The sequence below is a fragment of the Prinia subflava genome, chromosome 6 (genome assembly GCF_021018805.1).
Source record: "Prinia subflava isolate CZ2003 ecotype Zambia chromosome 6, Cam_Psub_1.2, whole genome shotgun sequence".
In the NCBI taxonomy this organism is placed as follows: domain Eukaryota; kingdom Metazoa; phylum Chordata; class Aves; order Passeriformes; family Cisticolidae; genus Prinia; species Prinia subflava.
Genome location: NC_086252.1, coordinates 15,003,677 through 15,028,253, shown reverse-complemented (window position 1 = coordinate 15,028,253; position 24,577 = coordinate 15,003,677). Strand labels below are relative to the sequence as shown.

Below are 24,577 nucleotides of genomic sequence, written 5' to 3'. Positions count from 1 at the left end.
TTTGACTTGACACATTTCAAATTAAAATATAGTGAAAAAAATTCTATGATTCTCAATAATACATATATGTATAAAATTTCAAGTCCTGAACATGTTCTAAATGTGTCTACAGTTTCTTTGCAAGGCTGCTTTACTGCTTTTACTTACTGCTGGGGACACAAATTTTTGTAGAGTTGCTGAGGGGCTTACTTTGGAATGAAATGTGAAATATATTTAATAGTCAGAACATCCTCTCAGAAATCACCTGTCAGATTCCCCTGGTACTCCTAGAGGAGTACCTGACTCCAGAATGCTCAGTAGAAGCATTAGTACCAAATGTATGAAATAAGCCAAATATTCTCGAAGCAGAAGAAAGAACTCCAAAAAGTTAGGAAGTGCATTTTACACAAAGTGAAGCACACATTCATAAGCCTGATTTATCAGTTCCTAACTTAGCTTTTAGCATTTAGTCTTACAAATTTCTGACTTTCTCTTATCCTAAAAGGCTACTTTCCAACACCTATAATTTTGTTGGTTTCTGCTCAAATTAAGGAACACTTTTAACTGCAAATCTTATAAATCAAAAATTCATTGACAAATTTTAAATTACAAAAAAAATGGACCTCTTTTATAAGATTTCAAGGAGGCAAATATCTTGCTCCTGAAACTGCAACCCACTAGTCATCTTTAATGACCACTTTAGAGAAAAGAAAGTCTGACACAATGCTGCTCAGCCTTAATTCACATCTTGAACTTGGAACAAATTAAAAACAGATAAACAGAACCACAAATCACTCTTTCTACAATTGACAGCATGTTTATCTAGATAGAGCTAAAAAAAATAAATATTTGTGAAGCTGCAATGACCTGTTTCATGCTGTCAGAAAGAAGTTTGGGACCAAAGACAGTTTTACTTACCATAAATCATTGTTTGCATATTTGCAAAAAAACTAAATAAAACAAAACATGTTCCTATTTGGACCTGATATTGCACATATGGTATTTCCTGATGCAATATGGGTCTGTCTGGTCAAATTTCAGGTTTGGTAACATGGGAACATTCTGGATTTTCATAAAATTGTTGTGAAACTGATAGAATGGTAGTCCTTGTAGGAGGTCTTTTATTACTTTGCCAGAAGTATTTTGTATGGATTTGTACCAGATACAGTTAACATCTGGCAAGTGACACACTGGAATAAAGTGCACAGGAATTGGTACCCATGTTACTGAGCTCAGAAGGTGCCTGGTATTTCCACACCAATGCAGTAAGACTGCTCCAGCAAAGGGCTGTGAGATGATTGTGGACCAATCTCTAACACGAGGACAAGTGCAGAACCTCCCTAAATATTTGTGACATCATGTTCCCTCTAATGATGAAGATCTGACTTTCAATATCCTCACCATCACTTTGGAATCTTTACTGTAAATTGCAACATTTGTATTTTTTTCAGTAAAACTGCGATCCTTAAGGAACTGTCTCAAATGCTGAAGAATATCAGGTACGTGTTGCAATGGATGTGACAACCTACTGAATCAGCACAAAGGGCCTTCAGTGATGTTCTGTTTACACGCTGAACACTGCTAATAAAGGACTTAAAACTCCCTCAGGTCCTCATGACATTAGTATGTGAAGGGGGTCTGGGAACTCAGTTTTGGAGTTTATAGAACAATGACATTTGGATTTTTTCATATGGAAGGGATTAAAACTACTTTTGTTCAGGCTTCCTGCTCATTGCTTCTTCCACCAGGCAGTCCAGCAGAGGACAAATATCAAAACTGCTCACATGAAGGCCCACACTAATGACAAGCTGCTCTCTTGGAGATTGCTGGGAAGGAATCTGTTGCTTGCCAACCGAGTTTCTCCGTGTTCAAGAATTCTTCACCAATGGGTAAAGCTATCCTTCTAGGCACAGCTGTGTGCAATACATCCAGCTTTGTAAGGACTTTCCTGGACAGCTTCCACATAGATGTCAAGCAACTTTTCTCATGAGATTTTGGAAGGATTTTTAATCATCTGGGATAAAAGAGTATGATTAAAGGATGCCTGGCTCAGCTGGTGCTGACAAATATACTGGCATCTGCTATACCTCCTCCTGAAAATTCTTTTCCAAGGGAACCAGATCAGTAACAGACTGAGCAATAGGGGGAATAAATATGTCTTTCGTGGTCTTTGTGGTGAAACCTTATGGAGTTTTGAGATATCCCACTTGAAGAGCTGAGGCCCAGACAGAAGGATCCCTGTAAACAGGAAATTAAGAATGTCTGTTGCAGGGAACTTCAGAGAGACAGGATCCATGTGGTTTGAAGCGTAAAGTCTCTCTGTTTCCTTGCAAACCTGATGAGTATTGCAATAAACCAAGATCTTTTGGAAGGCACCAAGGTAGACACCAAGCAACTACAGAGGGAAGTCCAATGTCACTCTGTTTTACAAATCTGTGTTGACTGTCACATAGTGTAGGAAGGCTGGATAATAACTTCAATTAAAACTACTCACTACTAAGCAGGTATTTGCTTTTAACTAATAAATTAATTTTAATCTCTATTTTAATTACTAAAATCTGATCAAAAATTCACATCATTTAAATGACTTAGAATAATCAACACAGTTTAAACCACACCTGCTCATTAGAGTTTGCAATTGTTCAAATCTTTCCTCTGTCTGATTTATCGAAGGGGTTTATTAAATGTTATGGAAATGCCCTAATTATCATGGCGTAAGATAACCTCAAAGTCCTCCACTGCTGACTACTGAAAGAATCATGAAGCTAAGTTTGAAAATAACTATTTAACCCAGTGATTGAGATATCAGCATGGGAGCCAAAACGTGGAATTTGTTTCTGTCCCTGTAGATACTTAAATGGTAAAATACAAAAAAGGAGACACTATCAGGCCAAGCCCAAAATACCTTCTGACCCAGTGATTATGTAGTTTTATATCAAGTCAGATCATTTGCACTAAATAATTTTGTTTTATTGAATAAATGTAATAGACCTAATTTTTTTTTTTTTTTTTTTTTTTTTTTTTTTTAGCTTTCAAATAAACAGTTAAATATACACATGTAGTCTCCTATAAGTATCATGAGGGATGCCAGCCAAAACTTAATCATCTGAATATTGTACTTAAAAGGAGTAAAGTACTATTTTGGATGTATAACAAGGGAATCTTAAGTAGATGTAGAAGTGATATACCTCTGCATCTGATCCTGGGGGGATCAGCACTGGAACACCAGTATCCAACAGGTGCTCATAATTCAAGGAAGATTTTGAAAACTGGCTGTACAACTGGAGAGAAAAATCCATTAATATAAGGGACTGAATGCCTTAGAGTAAAATTTCTTGAGATATATATATATTCACACACACATGTGTATGTATACATACATATATAAAATAGAGAAGTCTTCAGCGTCTAAGTAAGGAAGAAAAACTCAAAAGGAGACGTATTTCCATCTAACAAAGTTATAGAAGTGGATGAATGAAGCTTAAATCAGAGAAAAGACTATTAGATCTGTCTTTGTAACAAAAATAATTAAGCATTACATAATTTACAAAAAAACTATGGTAGAATCTTTATTGCTTTATTGCTATTTTACCTTTTTTTGCCCCCCTAGAAGATATTATTTAGCTAATAGTTGTTACTGGATCTGAAACAGAGGTTTATTCTGAGTAACTATATGCACTCTATAACCATTCCTAACTTTCATTTGCTTGCTTTGTTCAGTTGTAAATTTTTATGTAAAAGAGGACATGGAGCAGTGAAAACTCTCTAAAGTCATCTGTCATTTTTTTTTAATTACTGCACACTGTGAAAGTGTAACATTCAGATTCCTTCTGCAGTATATCATCTGATATTGAAGTACTGCTCCATGTAGGTAATATGGTGCACTATTTCAATATCAGATGCAATATCCATATCGGTGCAATAGTGCATTATTTCTCAATTGGTCTTCACTCAGAGCAGCACCAGTCTCAAGAGTTATGTAGCATCTGTCCCAACAGCTGGCCTACAGCTTCTGCAGAGCTTCAAAATTAAATCATTCACATTAAAGAAATGTTATTTTGCAAACTGATTCAACAATTGTTGCATATACCACACTTACTCAAACTTTTTACTACGTGCCCTTAAAGAGAAAAATTTATGAGTATGTCCAGGTTGCTAAAAAACTTCTTCCAAATATGATTTTCTTGTATTTAAATGCAATCTGATTATCATTCCATGTACTGCAGACATTTTAATGTTTTTCTTTTCATTGGTGGGAGAACCAAAGTAAAAATAACTCCATGTTCAATCCAAATCAGTGCTGGATAAAATGTTTATTTACCTTGCATTAACTGATACTGTGAAACCTTGTGTCAAGAGTTTTCAACCCTAAGAGACAGTGGGTTTTTATGGACAGTTTCCTCAATTCCATTAGATTTATAATGACTTCTAATGGGCACAGTATTTGCAGAATCACATTTTTATTTAAGTAAAGAAATACCTTGAAGGAAAAAAATAAGACTATAAAGAAATCAAACCAGTTTGCAAGTTTCTGTAAGAGCTTATTTGGCATCTCTGACGGCCACTCCACATAGAGTTTTCAAACATCTGTGCTGCAGCCTACAAAATACCATATTAATGCATCTGTTCAGGACCTACACAACATCTTGGGACAGTCATGATAGCAATCCAGTTAATCCAGTCACTCTACATTCTGTGAATATTCACCTTACAAAATAAGAAGAGTTTCATGTATGAACACCTCCCCTCCTCTTGTTTTAAACCAACCCTTTTCTTTTTTGCTAGAACATAGGCGTGCTTTTAGACATCTGAACATGAAGAATTTTCAATGTATGTAATCTATGCTGTTTCTCTACTAGTCTGCATTTCACTTAATTTCATTAGACACTTCTCCAGAGTATCTTCAGCACTGTTAATTAATTTTGGTTGCACTTCTACATGTAATCACAGCTTATTTACCAGCAGAATAGATACAAATTTGCAATTGGTGTGTTAGCCCACACTAAGTTTAGCTGGAGTCACATTCCATCTTTAAATGAGAGGTGGTAACTCCTGGCTTCATTGCCCATGTGAGCAGCTCTTCCAGTGCCAAGTCAAACATTAATTTCAACCTCCTTTGGCAAGTATTTAAACTAATTTATTTGACTACAGTATAATGAAGGAGAACTTACTGCTACTGGGCTCCCTCTGGGAGATAATTCCTAACAGCAAAGTCTTCCCAGTCTTTTGACTGGAGAATTGGTTCTACCTTCTAGGTTATGCGCAGTACTGCAGCCCTGTTTTCTCTGTCTGGTAGGTGAGATTTAGTGCATACATAATGAATGATATAAGGTATGCTTAGACATTACTGTGGTCTTCAGGTCACAGTAATCTGGCATGCAACAGGAATCTAATGCAGCTGAGACAAACTGAAATGGCCTGCTAAATTCACCCACTGATACCAGTCACAGAGGCACACCTTTCCATTGCTCTGTCAGATGCTACAGAGAAACAAATCACAGTGGGTGGAAAGCGAAATGATGCCAACACCACTGTCTCTTCAGTTTGCATCTGGTAAGTCCTGGCCCATAAAATGCTCTTGATGCTGTGGACATCCACACCAATGTTAATAACCATACTCTGTGTTCTGCCAAAGAAAGCTGGCCAGAACTGCCATTCAGTCTGGGAAACGCCTGCCAAGGAAGCCCCTCCAAGGTTCAGGAGAGCAGCGGGAGGATGCGTTCCAGCCTGACATTTCCCAGAACAACTGACCTCATCAAGATGAATACAAAACCCGGACTGAGGAAATTAGCTAACTAGGGAAGACTGCAGTTATATCAGCAGCCACATAAGACTGCCTCATGCCACTGTTCTGCCTTCACTGCAAGTCCTCCATACAAGATCCCAAATCTTCTAGTAAAAGCAGTGATTCCTGCTGGTGAGAAAATTCACACCTCACTCTTCTGCTACTAAGAGTCAGTGCAAGGTAGTGGTCAAAATGTTCTTCTGCCTGAGGCGTGTGAGCCATTCTCACTTGATACTGTTCACTCTTGGTCCCTGCTGCTGGCACTGCCAGACACAATCCTCAAAGCCATGAAGCAATCAGCGGCACAGCAAGCATTCTATCTCTACTAAAGGCCCACAAGAGATAGATAAATATGCAGACAAACAGTGTCAGGCAAAGAGAATGAAAATATATAGAGCCACTACCACAGAGAGCAAATAATGAAGCAAATTTACAAAGCAGTGCCAAGATGAGGAAGTACAGAAAATGCCAAAAGCACAGAAAGATAATGAGACCAGAGCTCTGAGGGGTTTTTTCAATAAAATAGCATGGCAGGGCACATTGTTGGAGACAACTAGTTATTTCAAGAAGTAGAGATATTTACAGAGGGAGAGAAACGATGGGCTGTTATTTCAGTATTGGGCACAATAATAAAAATATGATAGGAAAGTGCAAACAAACTCTGCTCAAAATGATGAAATCTTGGAGCTTAAAGTTACAAGAAACAGAAGGAGAATGAAGGAGCAGAAGAAACAGTGTGAATAGGAATTAAATCAGAAAATCTGAGGCATAAAATGAATGAAATTAACATGGACTCACATAGGCAAAGCCTGATGAAATTCACTATTACATAATTATGGAATTAGCTGGATATTGCTCCATCATTAGTTAGAGCTTCACAAACTAATAGGGAGAGTATATTAGAGGGCTGAAGGAAGGCAGATATCTTTGGGGAGGTAAAGAAGTACATTGGAAACATATCTGTCCCTTTACCTGTGATTCACTGAAAGAAAAAATACCTAATAAATCCGTTTATGAGAGCATACATGTTTAAAACAATAAAATAGAGCCAAAATGAATTTGCCCAATGCAAATCATGTCCAAATGCTTCTATTTTCTTCTTTGCTAAACTAACTGGTCTAATGTGTAATGTGTAAGTGGCTATGTAATATATTGACTTCAATAAAGTCTTTCCTGCTGTCCTAATGAGACACTTTCATAAAGTAAGAAAGGAAATACAACTTGATGAAATTACCTAAAATAAGGATATGTCTCTGGTTGAATAAATAATTAGCAATGGTTCACTGCCTAAGGAGAAGCTGGGTATGATAAATCCCAGCTCAGATCCATTGCATATTCTCTTAAATACAGAAATAAAGCTCAATGGTAAAAGATTATGAAAGTCATCAGAATGAATAAAGTTACAGGTATGTAGGAGGTTAGGTAAATGTTTCATTTGGAGTAATGCTCTTCATCACACAACATAAAATTTAATGTAGATAATTGAAAAATGTTTTAGAAAGAAGATGGAGGCAATGGATTAGGTAAAAACAATACAGAAAACAATGTGGAAAGTATATTGAGAATGACAACATGAGTAAGAATTGATGCTAACACAAAAACAAAAGTCTTAGCAAGGTGATTTAAGAAAGAGTTGTGTATACAATAATACATACACCATTTTCCCAACATCTATGCCCTAGATAATTTGTTTGCCCAACCACTCTCTGGGTGAAGAACCTTTTTCCTAATACCCAACCTAAACCTCCCCTGACACAACTTGAGGCCATTCTCTTGGGTCCCTTTCCACAGTGCTGCTCTCCAGCCTCTCACTTCCCAGCCTGCCCCTACCCAGGGCTGCCCTGTCCCCAGTGCAGAGTACTGAAGAACTGGATTCATTTTCTCGAGCAAAGAGATGTCTGAAAGCAGAGAGGTTGTTAATAATTCCTTCATACACTGAGGAAACAAACATTTCAAACCAGGGATGTTTTTAAGTCTGTCTCACTGTAGTGCACAGATAGTGAGAGAATATGCAGAGAAGCTGAGTCAGGAGGTAGAAGCCATCAGTAGCAGAATAGAGTTTAGCTTGTGCCAAGACACAGCCTTCAAGATTCCTAAGGAAACCTTTCTGTAGTCTGGTTTTACAGCAGGTAATAGAATCATTAAAGCTGTTTTTCACATTCCAGGAGGATGGAATGCAAAAAGAGAGACCTGGAAACACAACAGTACATTTTAATTTAGGCCCTGAAGGGGCAATCATTCTGGCTAGATCAGTCTTGTTGAAAGTAGTTTAAAATCTATATGCATTTTTATGGGAACTCAGTAATTTGTTTTTGAGCAAAACAACACCAAAATACTGTTAATTATTTGGAAACAATACCCCAGTTACTGAGGTAAAATAGTAATTTCATTTTAATTTTTATGAAGCATGTTATAGCACTGAAATCCTTTCTCCAGCATTAAGGAAGCCATTAATTTGGTTCACAACAACATTTTAAAAATTTCTTGTAATTGTCCATTATCAACAGAAAAGGTAACTGTAATACATTAGTTTTACACCAATGTATTTTACCTGTTTTACATAAAACAAAAGTTCCAGTCTATGTTATGCAAAGGCACAAGAAAACACATCTAGTTTACAAATGAGATGTTAACAGGACCTGCCTTAGTGGTGAAAGGTAATTTTTCTAAAGTTAGGGGATTAATAATTTAAGAAAGATTAGCTCAGCAGTCTCTCAGTTGATGCCACCAGGAAATCAAACTCATTTTCTCAAAAAGTACAAACACAAATTCCCTAACAATCACCATAACATGGCAAGAGGATCATTCTTTAAGGTCTGAACATGGGCTGAAAACTTCTGAGCTCCAGCAAGCAAAATGTCACTACTCGAGGACAGAACCACAGAATAAAATAATCATTTAGGTTAGAAAAGACCTTTAAGATCATTGACTCTAATTGTAAACATAACACTGCCAAGTCCCACTACACTGCGTCCCTAAGTGCCACTTAATTTCAGATCCAAGCTTAATTTCTGTGGTGGGCAATGTTTCAAATACTAGATGAAGGTCTGGATGAAAGCCATCCAGCCATCCATTTCTGGTGATCAGGAAATTGCTTTACCTAATTTTTGCCATCTGAAAAAAACCCACAACCCCAACAGAATCCACTTAATGAATAGATTTTTCAGATCCCTTTAAGTACCTTAAAAATCAGACATTTCTGACAACAAGAGATATTACAAAGCTCACTCATGCCAATAGAAAAATGACTCAGCAACTCTTCTTGTAATGCCTCTTGAATTCATCATTAACTCTAGAAAAATTTTTTTGGGAATAGCACAAAACAGCACACCAGCAGCGTCCCAAACAGACCATCAGGCCAACATTAAATATTCGACATATTTCAACAGTGTCACTTTCTGTAGCCTACCTACAGATAACATGGAGTAATTACCACAATTTATGTTTTAGTGTATTAAGGGATGAGTAAGAATGTAAAACTGAAAATGACCACATTCTCATTAATTTCTTTGTCAGCTCACCACCTGCTTATCTTTACATTTCCACATTACTCATTACATTCTGTTACTCATTCTCTTCTTCTTTTAATTTTCCTTTAATTTTATTTTCTCTTTTCCTTTTTTTTTCTCACCTCTGTTTTTTAGCTTCACGTTCTTTCTATAAAGTTTCTCACCATTCTCGTTTTCTCAGTTCCAAAAACTCCTTTACACCTTCTCAGTGTTACTTTGCCACTAAAGCCACTGATTTTTGCATTGGTTTTCATATTCACGTATTCACCACAATCATCATCATCAAGTTCAATTCTGATGCTGACATCCTCTATTTAAAATTCTGACTTTTCACCTGCAGTTCTGGGAGTGTATACGAAGTCCATCTAGAGTGAAAGGGCAGATAACATCTGTTAAAACAGAAGTATCAGTATAAACAGCATTTCAAGATGGGATACACAAATCTCTGTGAAAGGGTGTTTCACAAAACTCCTTACATTGAAGAGAAAAATAAATGTCAGTTGCCCTAAACATTATGAATTATAAAGAGATTTCTGACTTGAAAAAGAAAATATATAGATGAAGTACAGAAATTTGAAGCAGCAGGAAGAGACCTTGGAGTGGAAACGGCAGCACTCCAAATCTGGTTTGACACTCACAGACGTCACCCTGCAGTCATCACACGCCCTGCATTGGTGCAGGCTTGTGGGGCACCTCAGTGGTTCCCAAGGCATGCCAGCACTGACAAAACCCTGACTCTGTTGCAAGATGTGTGGAGGGAAGGAAATGAGATTTCCCAGACTTAACTTGTTTATGCCATGCCTTATCTTCTGACTTGTCCCCTTTCCCATGTCCTTTCCCACTTACAATCACCAGATATTTCTCCAGATATTCCCAAGGCCCACTCTTCCCCTGCCACTACCAGCATGCAGTGATGATGGCCCTTTGAAGCCAGCAAGGCTTGACTCTTTCACTGGAACTACGAAAGCATCTTCACCTTCAGCACCAGCCACGTGCCTGGCTTTCCCTCTCCTTGCCTCACTCAATGTCCATCCACAGCCATCAATCCCCTCTGCTTAAATTACTAATGTTTTTTCCTTGGAATCTATTATCAAAGTGTTCTAACAGTCTCCAATCAGTACAGGCCTTAGTAGAAAAGGGTTTCCATCTGGACTGAGCCTACTAAATTATAACATAGTACAAAATATAGTCATAGACAATGTTGGATTTACTCTCATTGTAACAAAGCATAATTTTCAAGGTTCATAAATTGAGGGCCTGCTTTTTCATCATAGTACAATGATTTATAAATACCCATGCTCAGAATGCACCTATTATAGCATTTTACTGTGGATATAATTTTTATAAATATTTGACAAATAAATCATATTTGCATGACTTTCAATTTCTTTGCTTGCTCTTTTTGCAATCATCCAACATTCCTGACTCATGTCTCCTAGTATTATAATCATAATTTCAAAGTTTAAAGATGAAGCAATGGAAAATAGTTCTTCTTCTACATTTTCATGCATAGGTCTTGTTAAAAATAAACATTTTTTTACTTCTCCACAACAAAACATAATGCCTTGCAGAGACACACAGGGAAGCTGAAAATGAGATATGCTTGACACCAGAAAAAAATCTGTATTTGTCTGGTTAGTTTTACATTGGACAGGCAAATTTTACACTGAGATCACAATATACAAATGAGTAATAAATATATATAAATGAAACTCTAGAATTTTATTAAAGTGTAAGTACAAATTGATGTACAGTAGTTAAAATTTCAGTTAAGGCTAGCATGACTTAACTTCTTATATTAGTCAAGTATTTGTTTCTAAATGATCCTGTATTATTCATTAAGTCCTTTCTATTTTCCCCTTTTTCCTGCTAAATTTCAGGTTTCCATTCTCTGAATAAAAATAGATTGCCAAAAAAGAATATTAAATCAAGTGGTACCATTTTAAATGCAGTGTTGCAATGGCCAACAAAGTTCTTTTATGAGAACATATTAATAAAGCCATTTTTGCACACTAGTAGCTGTACCCAGGAGATCACAGGTTTGTGTCAATGCAACCTACGCAAGTTGTCTATAAATTTGATCTAAATTCCTATTTTTTAAAACAAATTTTAAATTATTCTTGAGTGGATAATTCAGAAAATTATAATGAGATAACAGTTTCAAAGCTTTTCATAAACTATTTCTCAGTCTCTAATCTGGTTGTGTTCATTTTCTTGATCATTTGTCATTATTGTCTCATGGGTAGCACAACCATCCAAAAAATTTAGAAATAATTAAAATATAAACTCCTTTTAATGTCTTACCAAATCCTGTTTTCACCTTCACATTCATTTAAAAATAAATCATACAGTTACCATTGTTAGGTGGGTAGACTGCTTCTGTCATTTTTTCTATTTGCTGCCTTTTAATGCACATAAAAGGAGGAATTTTGAAGAATTAAAATAAATGCTTGCAATTGTAAGTTTTTTAATGGAAAATTAAACATTTTAGAAGTCAGCATTTACATAATATCCAGTAATAAACAGAATATTGGTTTGGATTGTTCTTTACTGTTTTCTTCTGGTTTGGAAAACACTTTACTGACATTTCCAATAGGTCCTTAAGGGCAAGAAAAATATAAACAGAGAATACACTGAAATACTAAGTCTATGAAAATAAAAAAAAAGAAGAAATCTTTGAAATGTCATGATTTCCTGACATACCCTGTTTTCATTCTCTTATTTAATGAAGTTACTTTTCTAGCAGACTAATAAAGACTGCTTAATGAGGCTCTCAGCACTGTGACCAACTCCAGCACACGTGATTCTGCTCCACGAGTGAATCAGGATTTATTTTGCTTTGAATGGATTTATGTACCCATGGGGAAATTGGGAACCCAGATAGTCATCCTAGTGTGGTTTTTAAACCAATGCTGACAAGATCCCTGTGATCTATCCAGGATTGTGATAGAAAATATTCAGCCTAGTTTGACAGATAGAGCTTTTTAAAAACCATATAAAGGAAATTCACTTTTCCCCTTCACTGCTGTGCCTCACTAACTCAGCCTCCCCTCCCTCCTCCACTAATTTCCACCCCAGACACAGAGGCAGGAGTTGTGTCTTCATCTCTGACCCCAGGGAGGTGCTTGGCCTGTGCAGCCTTCTCACCACCACAGCAACAAACTGAGACAAATTAAAAACCTGCCTTGCACTTAAACATGCACGACAGGACACGGTGCCTTGGCTAACACCTGGCCAAACTGTAGTCTTCATCACAGGCTCTCTACATGGATGGAAAAGATGCTCACCTGAGACCAGGCAGGTGCCACGTGCTCCGTGGGACTGCAGAAGCTGATGCTTTGGGGAAGCAGAACTGGGAACTCTTACCAGGTCATCTAAACCTATGGCTTTCCAGAACAGGATAATGCAAGTGAGTGAAAATAAATCTCTCCCACCAAACTGAAGGCTACGAGGTCTGTGAAATAGGGGTGGCTCTAAACTTTTGCTACAGCTCCTTTTCCTACCAGCTTGAAAATATTAATCACTGCGGCTCTCTGCAGTGGGCCAGTACCTTTCACCATATCCATTTACAGTGTATCTTCTTCACTCATGGGCCTTGTCCCAAGGAAGTGAAGAACACAGCATAACACAGTTATTTTATGGCTTTTAGGTCTGAATAAACAGATTTTTGAGAGAAAAGCACAAAAAAAATTTCCTCACCGAGGAAGAAATTTCATTCAGTCTCAGATCTCAATGGAATTACTTTTTTACCAACCTTTCTCATTGGGACTTGTAAGTCAGCTCTTCTAAGGTACTGTCATTTAAAAAATATATTAACAGTTTAAATCAACCCAGCTATGTAGAATTTGGAGGCATTTACCCATCAGTGTAGCCATTAAAGCTACACAGGAAGAAAGAGAAAGGAGCACATAGGCAGAAAATACACTATCACTAGCAGGATGGCCATGGCTATAAACTGTTTTTGTTTGCAAAGCTGCAGCAAAGTTTGTCACTAGGGCAAGGGACAATCAAGAAACAGACTGTGATTTCAGGGTCTTCTTGTGGCACTGTGTTTTTATATTTCAGCCTTTCCTTAGAGCACGAAGTAAAGGACAGCTGCATCTTCTCTTCCCTGCCCACCTTCCTCCTACACAACAGGAATAAACTGTCATTCATTAAATTAATATGCTACATTAATTTACAATTAAGTTATCACCAGGAATAATTATGTATAAGTTATATGCACCGTAATTGCAGTGCACAATTTGATATTAACCCCTCAAAGTTCCCTATACATGTTTATTCCCTACACATATTATAAAGATAATAATTTGGAGCCACTTGAAGGCTGCTAAAAATAAAGGGAGAAAATATACTTTTTTTATAAACTTCTAAGCAGCCAAAGTCTACAACTTTCTATGCTGCTCACAGGTTTACTAAGATGCTTCTTCTTAATCTGTTATTCTGATTTGGTACCTTTCTACAGACACAAATTGAAAGGGTGCCAACAGCAGCTATACCCATGTAAATGCCTGTTCAGTGCATACTATATCAACTCCAGAGCATAAAGAGAGTAAGATAAATCTGATAAATAGGGAAAAAAATCTGTTACCACTGTATAAAGACAGAGGTATCTATACTCTTGTACTTGGTAAAACTCCTAAATATTTCAAGCATTCAGAAGAGGAAAAGAATTTTTAAAAAGAAAAGAAGGAGGAGCCAAGTAAGGGTATTACACTGATGATAAGTTTTTGATAGAAATTACATGTTAGTATATTTTTTCAGGAAGAAAAGAGTCTCTGGCAAAAACATTAAAAGTCTAGAAGCTGCAGAATATTTTATTATTATTATTTACTCTATAATTAAAGCTCAAAAGTTATTGATAGGGATTGTTCTTCACAAATTACAGCAGTATAAACATTTTCTGGAAATCGGGTGTCTGTAAACAATATTCTGTACAGCATCTAATTACCTATGTGTTCTGTGGTGGTGTAGAAATAGTGCTGGAATAGTTTCTACCAGTTGAATACAGTAGGCAACAGCATTCAATATTTAGAACCAATCTTAGTGTAAAATAAAATAATGAATCAGCTGCATGTATTTTGAGGGACTAGACACCAAAGGACTGGAGTGGGGCATTTCTTAGCAAAGGAGAATTCAGAGTTACCGAGAGATCCAATCTAGTTAATTGCAGTTGATGCAAGATTCATAAACATAAATGAATGAAGGTACTGGAACCAGAGCAGCAGTACCAGGAGCTCTGCTCGTTTGCAGACGTGGAGAAGGTGACACCAGAGCTCCCTGAGGAGCAGGAAAGCTGCTGGCTTTCACCCTTATTCTCTCCCTGCCTTTCAGCACCATGAGCCCCTATTTTCATGTTCCTCTGGCTTGAAGGGAAAACCTTTGATCCACTATTGCATAAAACCACAGCAAATGTGCAGAACAAAAGAGAAAATATGCAGAACAAAATTTTGAAGCTAATGCATTAATACTTCTTAAACACACTAAGAGCGTTAAATCAAAGGCATTACACAGCAAGGACAATTTTTTTGTTATTATCCAGCTGTCATTGATCTGGAAATCTCAAAGCCCATGGGTTTCTCAAACTATTACCAGGCTTTTGTAGACCCTACCAAGGCAAAGTCACCCAAAGAACAACTTGTCTTGTGACACTCTGATCCTTTTGCTTCCATTTACAGACAAGACCAGGAAGTCCAAAGTCATGCAACCAAACCCATTCCCTAAAGACTGAAACAGACTGCACAAAAATGTTAGCTTCAGTATAAGTTTTGATTAATGACCATGTAGATTCATATTTTGACAGAATTCATAGAAATTTGAGCACTAGAACACCTATTAAGTCATCTAATCTATGCAGCTGACAGAGAAGGATTTGTTCCCTAAAGCATATTTTATATTACTTTATTCAGTCCAATTTTAAATATAGGAGCTCTGAGGGCCCCATTGCTTTCTTTGAGAAAGCTGATTTGCTTATTGTTTGAATTAATTTCACCATACCCAGTCACAGCAAATATGCTCAAGAGGCTGTTCTTAATAAAAATATGGAATGTCTTCAGTAATTTATGTTAGCATTGAAACAGCCAGTGAATATCCAAGCTACATGTTCTGTTGAAATATATCTTTGCATGTAGCAGATTCTTCCTTTGATATTAATGAATGCAGGAATCTCTAAGTATTTGAAAGTCTTTTCTGATGCAATTAAAAATTTTTATCCTAATTCATGTGCTTTAGTACTTTAGTTTTCAGTTCAATGCAATTCATAAGCTTGGCCTTTTTTTACAGTTATATTTCTAAATTAATTTCTTTATTTCCAAGCACTGCTGGGTGGCAAGTACCAAACACTTAGTTCCCACTATTTTTTATATCTTTATTTCTTCATTAATTCAGAACTCGCAAAAAATCTGTAAATAAGTCAGAAATATCTTGTTGTGATTGAGTTTCCCATCTTGACACATAATACTGATGCCACTCTTATGTAGTGTACTGGTAATATTGAAAAGATTATTTTGAATAAATACTTTAATTTTTACATTACTGGAAAAGCAACAAGTGAAAGTAAAGATCCACTGTAAATACAATTTTGCTAAGTTGGAAGATACTTACAGGTACTTACTGAGTTCTAGCATAACTCCCAAGAAAGATACACTTTTTAAGAATAACTGTAATTAGGGTTGGCTGTCATCGAAACATTTGTAAACATAAATATATATCAAACTTGAAATTTTTTTTTTCTCTTCAAGGAAAAAATTGAATGGACTGCTGATTCAGTTACCTTAATATAAGATTTGTACCCAGTAAAGCCATTTTGGCTATATGGACAAAAAAAATACCACAGGATTCAAAGGACTGAGGCTAAAGCTTCACAAATCTTGCATGAGAACGCCTTTTCACTAGAGAAATATTTTCCAAAGTCGCAAAGAAAACGAACACACATTAAAAAAACAGCTCTTTAATATAAGATATCATCTGTATTTACTGTACATGATACAATCTTTACGACATACGGAGATTGTCTTTCTGTTTGAGCTGCCTAAAATATTATGCTGGTCTCGACCTTGGAAACATTTCTTAAGCATTTACTGTAGTATTACAGAGATCTTTTGCCAGAAGAGTCACTGCAGAGCCATGGACTCTTTGGGGGCTTTCCATATTAGGGGTTTTCTCACTCTGGATTTAGCATGCCAACAGTATTTAGTTGCCGTTCTGTATTAAGAACTGCTTTGAAGGAATGGATTTTGGAAAGAAATGTTGAAACTTCTTGTATTTCATTGACTTAAGTTCACTCCCACAAGATAATTCGGGGAAACATCCATAAAGAAAGCTGTTGCAAACTATCCAGTACTACACCAGCTACAGAAGATTTCTATAGCACGTTACCAAACATCAGAAAAATGTGCATTTATTCAGCCACAATTATAATGGCCCCAAACGATTGTGAAGAATGTGCATTTGAATCTTTTTTAATTGTAGTTTATAGGCTAATTATCACAGATCCTTAGAAATAGTTACTGATATTTGAATAAATGCATTCAGTTAAACCATTAATTTAAATAAAAAGATATCACTTGAGGAAAATATCAAATGTCTCTTAGTTGTCAGTCAAAAGCTTTCTGTGAAAGAACTTTTTAGCTTCCCTTTATTGAAGTACAAAATGTTTAATTTACAATAGAAATTGCATAGCAAATACACACAGGATATTCAAATTTAAGGTTAATAGTTATGTTATTTCACTTCCATAGTACCCTTTTAGTGTCCAGATTCTCCTTCTGCCCTGCAACTGTAACAGTACTGAAAGATTTCTCCACATCTAAAGTTAGTAGGACATAATCCTGGCACAACTACCTGTCTGAACTTACTTCAGAGCTGCAATGCCAACTGTTACTGCACTCTCATCATATATGACATTAATAGTGGTGATCCAATAAATAACAATCCTATATCTGCTCTGGGACAATCTATAATCTTCTATTTATTTGTCATATTAACACTGTGGTTACAATATCCTACTGATGTCACCCAGTAAGAGTTGGGTTTTTGTTAAAGTTGTCACCAGCCATAAAGAGAAGTGTGAACTATTGCAGATTTATTTAATATTTCAGCCTCTGCATCCTTATTCATAGCAGTCTGAGGAAATATTATTTCCCACTCAAGGTCATTTGGCCTGAAGCTGGGCCTTGACAAAAGAAAAAAAAGGAGTCCCCTGTGGTACAAAGCATGAGTAAACTAGATCTAATCTTGACCTGTAAAGGAATTCTACAATTGACTTTAAAATATAAAATAATCAGAAAGATGTTCCAGAGATCAAATAAATATATAAAAGATGATTTGAAGAATCACCTCACTAAAATTCCAACTTCTTACTCCTTTAACTTGAACCCTTACTATCAGAAGTGCCTTACAGATCATTAAGCACTTCTCTGCACATCCCAGCAAGCAGGCCACTTTACTCTGAAAGGTGTATAATTTCAAGTATTAAAACTGCCACCCAGACAAAACCAGCCAAGAACCGTGTTCCGCTTTTAAAGTTTGATACTTCCAGAATACACTGAGGGGCTTTGGAGCTGTAGCAAAACAGAAAACACACAAAAAATTTTTCAAAAACTACTCTGCCTCTCTTTCATAATAAAGACAATCCCACACAAAACTTTAGAGAATGCAGAGGACAGAGAGGAGAAGAAAAATAACTTTTATAAAGTCTCAGTATAAGTGGAAAAAAATATATTCTGAGGACCAAAATCATCTGTTACTAGGCTATACAATATTAAAGCCTTCATCTTCAACAACGTTTGCATGTTTGCATACAAACTTTAAGTTTACAAATAAGACTAAAGTTCATAACATTTTCAGTTCAAAGTAATAATAGCATCACTTACCTAAAGATTGGTCTATGGAGATGCTTCTTCTTGATTGTGACACAATCATCCATTTAAAGTGGGGAAAAAGACTTCTTCCAGCAAATAACTCCCAAAAAAGCCAGGGAGTAATTGGGAAACTTGTTCTTAGCTACTGTGCTGCAGAGAGCACACAGAATGGTATTTTGGTGCTGGGGGAAGCCTCCCTCCCTCTTTCTGACAGTGGAGCAGAAAAGGGCCATAGAGGCCACAAAAGCCAGGCACAGCCGTGCGCTACCAAACCGGGCAGGCTGAGCCAAACTGGAGTCAAGTTGAGCGAAGCGCAGAATTGCACTGGATCCCTTTCAACTGTGCAAGAAAAGGGGGAGCTCTGCCAAGTGCTACCCAGGTTAAAATCTGTCAGATTATCCCAGCCATGAGAGTACTCCTTACACGCACTGGTCAAAGTCTTAAATGCAGAGTCACTCTCTCTCTCTCTCTCTCTCTCTCTAAAACACACTGTTCCGAGGCTCAACTTTTTTTTCTTCAAAATAAAAGTTGTGCAGCTGTTTCAGCATTCCCATGCGAGTACCTTCAGCAAATTTGTTCTGGTAAAAAAAACTATATACAAATTAATGAAGACGGATGGATCTGGTCTGTAAGGCTGGCTCTACTTCAAGAGATTGTAATTATTTTACAATCTGGCTTTCATTCACTCTGGATAACGTGTGGATATAACTATGCAAATCAAAGCACTGCTCATAATTTTTAGCATACATAACCTAATGACCTAGAATTGGCTGAAGCAGAATATGGTGTTTGCAGCTGGTAGGACCACAACGACATGAAACAAACCAAAGCTACATCGGCGAGGAAAACAAAAATGACCAAGTTTAGATAGTGTCAGTAGCAAACTGTTACTGTTTGCAAGATAAGATTTCAACATCGATCCAAACTGAAAATCTTGCTCTGACATCACGCTGACATAAATCAGGAAGAATTCAACCACAGCGAGCACAGGCTGTAAACAAAGCCATAAAGCAGCAGCGGCTGACTGTGGTTCTCAGCGAGCTGAAGTCATGAGGGCTGCAGGTGAGACACAATTTCCCACACGCGTCAGAGGGCTCACAACAAACCTGTGCTGGCACAGTCTGGATGGGAACCCAGCCAGAGGAGCAGCACAGCAGCAGCAAGGCAGCGCCACACGTGCAGCTGCACACCCTGGAAGCGTGTGCCCCCTTCCTGCCGAGGGAGGGAAGCTCCTGCTGAGGTGGGTTCCTCCCCACATCCCAGCACCGGGGCTCCCTCGAGGCTTGCCTCTTGCACGGCGCTCCTGTGTCCGAGCCGGAGTTCCTGAGACGGGGCAAGGAGGGTCGGGATGGGTGGGATTCCTCTGCAGCTGCACTGGTGGTTGAGAGAGGAGGAGGGGCAGTATGCACAATCTAGTGCATAACACTGGCATTGCATCTAAGGCTAACACCAGGATGAGTCTTAGGCTGTATATCACCTTGAAAGTTCCCACTACTTTATGCACAAATTATGATTCAATTAACAATATTTTCATGAAATAACTCTATACAACAGAGAGATAACATACATTCTATTAATATGTATTTTCACAAAGGAAAACCTAGGAGTTAGGTGGATTTTATTGAAACAAGTCTCTTCCTAGAGGTAAAATTTATTGCTTTTACAACACAGTGATGGTGTCAAGTTTGGTTAGCCTGAAAGGACCCAGTAAGTGACCCCCACACTGTATAAAACTAATTTTTTGACAGTCATGGAGCAACTATCTAAACAAAAAATTATCAGACTGTCATCACTAGTTATTTTGTGTAGTTCAGTTTCACCTCCCCCACTATTTCTATTCCTCTGAGAAGCAGAGAGAAATACATCTTCACCAGGAAAACAATTACCTTTGTCAGACTGCAAGACCTTGAAGGATCTGAAGATCTTTATTCAACAGTAGCCAGTATTCAGTGTTGTCATATTTTTAAAGACCTTCATCTAGTCATCATCTCATTCGTTCTTGTCTGCCAAGATTTACTACTTCCTTCATATCATTTTCTTGCTCTGAGTTTCAGTATTTCAAAATAATTTGCTGCTTTTTGAAATCTGCTCACTCACTCATAACACACAAAGCTAAAAATCACAAAGAAACCTCCTTTTTCTTTGTTTCACATTATGTGTATATATTGCTATACTTTTGTTATTTAGAGTGATTTTCTATAACTCGGGGTAAAAATCCAGAAAGTTACAAGATAAAAAAACCCCACAAAAATTCTCAATGAAAGCTCTACCAAATATGCTTCCATTCAACTCCCAAACCTTTTATCTAGCAGTTTTATTGGTCCTGAAGTAGCAAATATCTTAAAAGTAAATTTTTCTGGGCCAGCTCCAATCATAAACATTGTTATTTATGGTACTTCCATTCAATCATGGCTTGAAAAAAAAAGTACTATTACTAGGAAATGGTAACAGAACTTCACTTTAATTGCATTGGTATTCATCTTGCAAAGAGCCATTTTTGACCATTTTTTTCATTCAACACAGTAACTACCCGCTTACTTTATAATATTCAGGAATCATTTCTACATGTTAAATAAGCATTCACACAAGCCTTCGACAGAGGTCATTAGAGAAACATGTGGTAGATTAACTAGATTCAGGCCTGAAGCCTGAGTCCGACTGGAAAAATAAGATGTATAAATTTCACCACTCTTGGCAGATTGCAGCATTGGAGCATATTTGGGTAATACTCCTCCAATCTATAGGCTATATGTACTCCAAATTGTAGGCTATACTGGACCAGTCACACGGAATGCACTGAAGAGATGCATTTCAATCATTATAAGGAAGGGTAATTATAGTGAGCTTTTCCTTGAAAGAATTATTGTCATTTAAAAAAGTCCTCTTTAGATAAGCTTCATCATATTTCTTACTTCAAGCTAATCTTTTTAGGATTAATTACAATGATAAAAACCTATTTAAATTACGCTCTAGAGATCTCTTATTTAATTTTCCAACACTGGATGAAACGCAAGTAGAAAACATCCAAATTATTTTTTCTCAATTTATTTTCCAATTATCGCTTGCCCATCACAACCAATGACCACTGCTCTACATGATTCAAGGTATTGTATTTCATGTCCCATGCACATGTTAATGTGAACAAAGACTCTCTGGACCAAAACCTTGTAATGCTTTACCACTCACAGAACCTGAGTTTTGCAAGCTTCAATATCTATAGCAATAGTTAAGTAATTTGAGATTTAATACTATGTCTCAGGGCAAAAAACTGCATATGAGGTAGAACCCAAAATATTCTATTCTGCTTGTTTTAAGGCCACATATTTCTTATTGATCTGTAGCTCTTTGCCAGCAATCTAGAAATGCAATTATTTCTCCTACTTCAATTTCAATGCTATGGGCAATTAAGACTGTAAAATCAAGAACCAGTAATCTCTATGTGTCGGACACTTAATGCTTTCTACTTTTCAACTAAAAGATCTTCTAGCTATGAAGATATGTGTAAGCATTGCTGGTTGGGGTTACGACATCTTGTACCTCTGTAGAAGACACACAGATGAGAAAATCAACAGAGAGGGAGACAAAGAAATTATGAAGGCATGGTCAACCACATACATGAAAAAGAAATTATCTTCATCAGAATGCCAGAATATCAGTGAGAAAAATAACTGGCAAACTGTACTGTGAGAGTAGTAATTCTGTCAAAGCAGAAAGACAATTTATCTAAGCAGCTTGCTATCTCAAGGCCAGCACTATTCAATATTTTCTTCAATGGTTTGGATGGAGAAAGGAGATAGTCTTATTCCAAAATTATATTAAGCCAGTCATCTTTTCTGAATGTCCTTGGCAAAATGCAGAAATTTTCAGAAAAAAAAAAAAAAAAAGCTGATATAAAAACCACCAAGCTCTACATACACATGGGAATAATCTGGAGGACAAGGGGCCATTTCTTCAGAAAATGTATGGGAAGTAGCAGTGAATCACACACTAAACAATTAGAGTCTTAGGCAAAAACAAGCACGATTCTAGGAGATGTAAAAAAGGAGTATTGTCCAGAAGAGCAGCCTCCCACTCTCTGTGTTCCTAAGGCTCACCTGAAGCATTGTTTCTTGCTTTGTGGCAACACGATTCAGCAGATATATACGGGACTAAACCTTGACAAAACAAATTTAGAGAACATCTCATGAGTAAAGACAGAAAGTACCACAATCTAGCCTAAGGAAAAGGAAAAGAAAACCTAATTAAAAATATTCCAGAACATAAATATAGCTGTGTAATTTATGGAAACAGATTATTTTCCTTACCCTTGTGGTCAAGAAATAACAAAATAGCTCATGGGGTTGTAAGTTGTGCTAATAAAGGTTCTATGGTGAAAAAAAAACTCATTAAAGAGAAGTAATAAGGATATTTTGGTAAGGGAATCTATTCTTGGAAACTCAAGTAGTTTTCTAAGCATAGATTTTTAAAAGGCAATATAAGCATGTGTCAGAAATTATTAGCCTTGCCTTGGATGAGAATGTAGATTAAATAATCTCTAAATACATCATCCAACCTCATAGCTGTAAAATTCTTTGGTAACCAACTGCTATTATCAGCTTCTAACTGAGCCTGATAGATAATTTTGGATTTTAGTGTGCACTAAACCATTTATCAGTTAGCTGTATCACTTGGGCTTTTTAATCTTTCACCTGTTTTCCTTTAATCCAAATTTTGAGCTTTGGTCCCTATTTCTGGCAACAAAGAGTGACAATTAAAACTTTAGTCTACTAAACACCATTTCTGGTTTTCTTCCATAAGTATGGGGTCAGGGGCTTTCCCACGTGATTCACAAGCAACAAGAGAACAAGTGGAGAGCTGAGTTTTGTGCATCCATTTTCTGCACTAATGAAGTAGTTCAAAATAAAGACAGCATATTTCTACATTCTTCTCTTCTTACAGGTTTGAAACATAAAAATCTTATGAAACTTAAGAAAAAAATGCTGTCTTACTTTTTAGTATAATACTTTGCACCAGTTTACTGTTTAGGAAACTTGTCATGTAATTAAATAACTAAGTAAAGCATGAAAACTTTTTATAGCAGTAGATCAACATACCTTGTTCAATAAATCCCTAGCAAGATTTTCATTTTATCACAAGCGTGTCATGCTTGATATATAATATTACCTTCCAGAACTGTGTTTGTGTAATGGTTTAAGAGCTGAATTATGGTTACCCACATTCCTCATATTCCTTGGCACGATTCATCCTGTTAAGGATCAGGCTGAGTGGCTTTTCACCCAGCTGTTATAACCAGGTTTGCATTAGGCTTACTGCACTCTGAGCAATGTAGGAGAGTCTCAATTGGTTTCCTCATGTTGACGTCAGCAAAACCCACTCTGAAACTTCACCTAATGACTTCTCCAAGCTTGAGAAGCCAGACGGAACTGAAGAGAATTGTGACTCATTCAGAATGCAGATAGAAGACTTTGCAAATGTCACTGGATCCATTGTAGTACGTGTGCTAAAGCTCTGTGAAAAGAGTTGTGCAGGCCTTCAAGTTCTGCTTTCCCTTTCTACCTCTCCTAAGTAAAACAAATTGTAAATGAAGTTCTAAAATATAATAGTTTCATTCTCTCTTACTTTCCCTGTTTACATGCACACACAAACTGAGCAGAGACTTACGTCAATGCCGTCATGCAGGAGATTAATTTCCCTGCTAAGACTTTTCTGCTTAGACTGGAACTCAGGAACTTGGCTTAGAAGCTTCCCAGTGCTTTACTTGTGCTTTTATATTTCACTACATTGTAAAAGTCCTAGTAAAACTCAAGCAAATAAGTAGAAATAACAAAAAAAAACCCAAATACCAATGCCTTATGGGAACATTAATTTTCCTGATTAATACAACTCATCTGAAGAATGTGACCAATATCACAGCTGTATTTTCTTGGATTCTACCTTTTAGGATTTTATACTTTGCATCTTTGGTTAAGGGAAGGAGGGAAAATGAGAAGAAAGAAATTCCTTTGGGATATATGATGCTAAACTAGCACTGAGATATGCAAGTCAAAACATGGCATTCTTTGGTTTTGAGCCAGTGCGATATTATTATTGGCCACAGTTGATGGAATTTCAGTCTATATCAGAAAACACTTTAATTGATGTGCCATGTGCTTTCTAAATGTGTACATTTAATGGCAACTATACACTGAAAATTGAGCAACCACTGACTAAGCATAATGTTGCTCTTCAGGATGGAAAAGGGCAATAAAATCCCCAGACTTTAATACAGATAGGCTGCATAAAATCAAGCAGCATATGATTTCTTTAAAGGTAATGATTAAAATAGATGCCAGGATAACTGTTTGGTACAATGCTTAAAGATTGGGGAAAAAAAATTAGAAATCCAAAATTGTTCAGAAAGGAAAACATGACTAACTGTTCCATATGCTAAGCATGGCTATTGG

At 36.8% G+C, this 24,577-nt stretch overlaps 1 protein-coding gene across 5 annotated transcripts in view; it reads right to left on the bottom strand.

Annotated features, from left to right (window-relative positions):
* The window catches only part of PDE1A (phosphodiesterase 1A), a 201,936-nt gene that overhangs the window by 93,240 nt on the left and 84,119 nt on the right, over positions 1-24,577 (bottom strand). Inside the window, exon 1 of one of the 5 annotated variants that reach the window (XM_063400400.1) lies at positions 18,147-18,631. The exons of the other annotated variants lie outside the window; for them this stretch is intronic. Coding sequence (XP_063256470.1) covers positions 18,147-18,199 — 53 coding nt within the window. The 5' untranslated portion in view covers positions 18,200-18,631. Of the gene's footprint in view, positions 1-18,146; positions 18,632-24,577 lie in introns of those variants that run through there. 5 annotated transcript variants of the gene reach the window in all.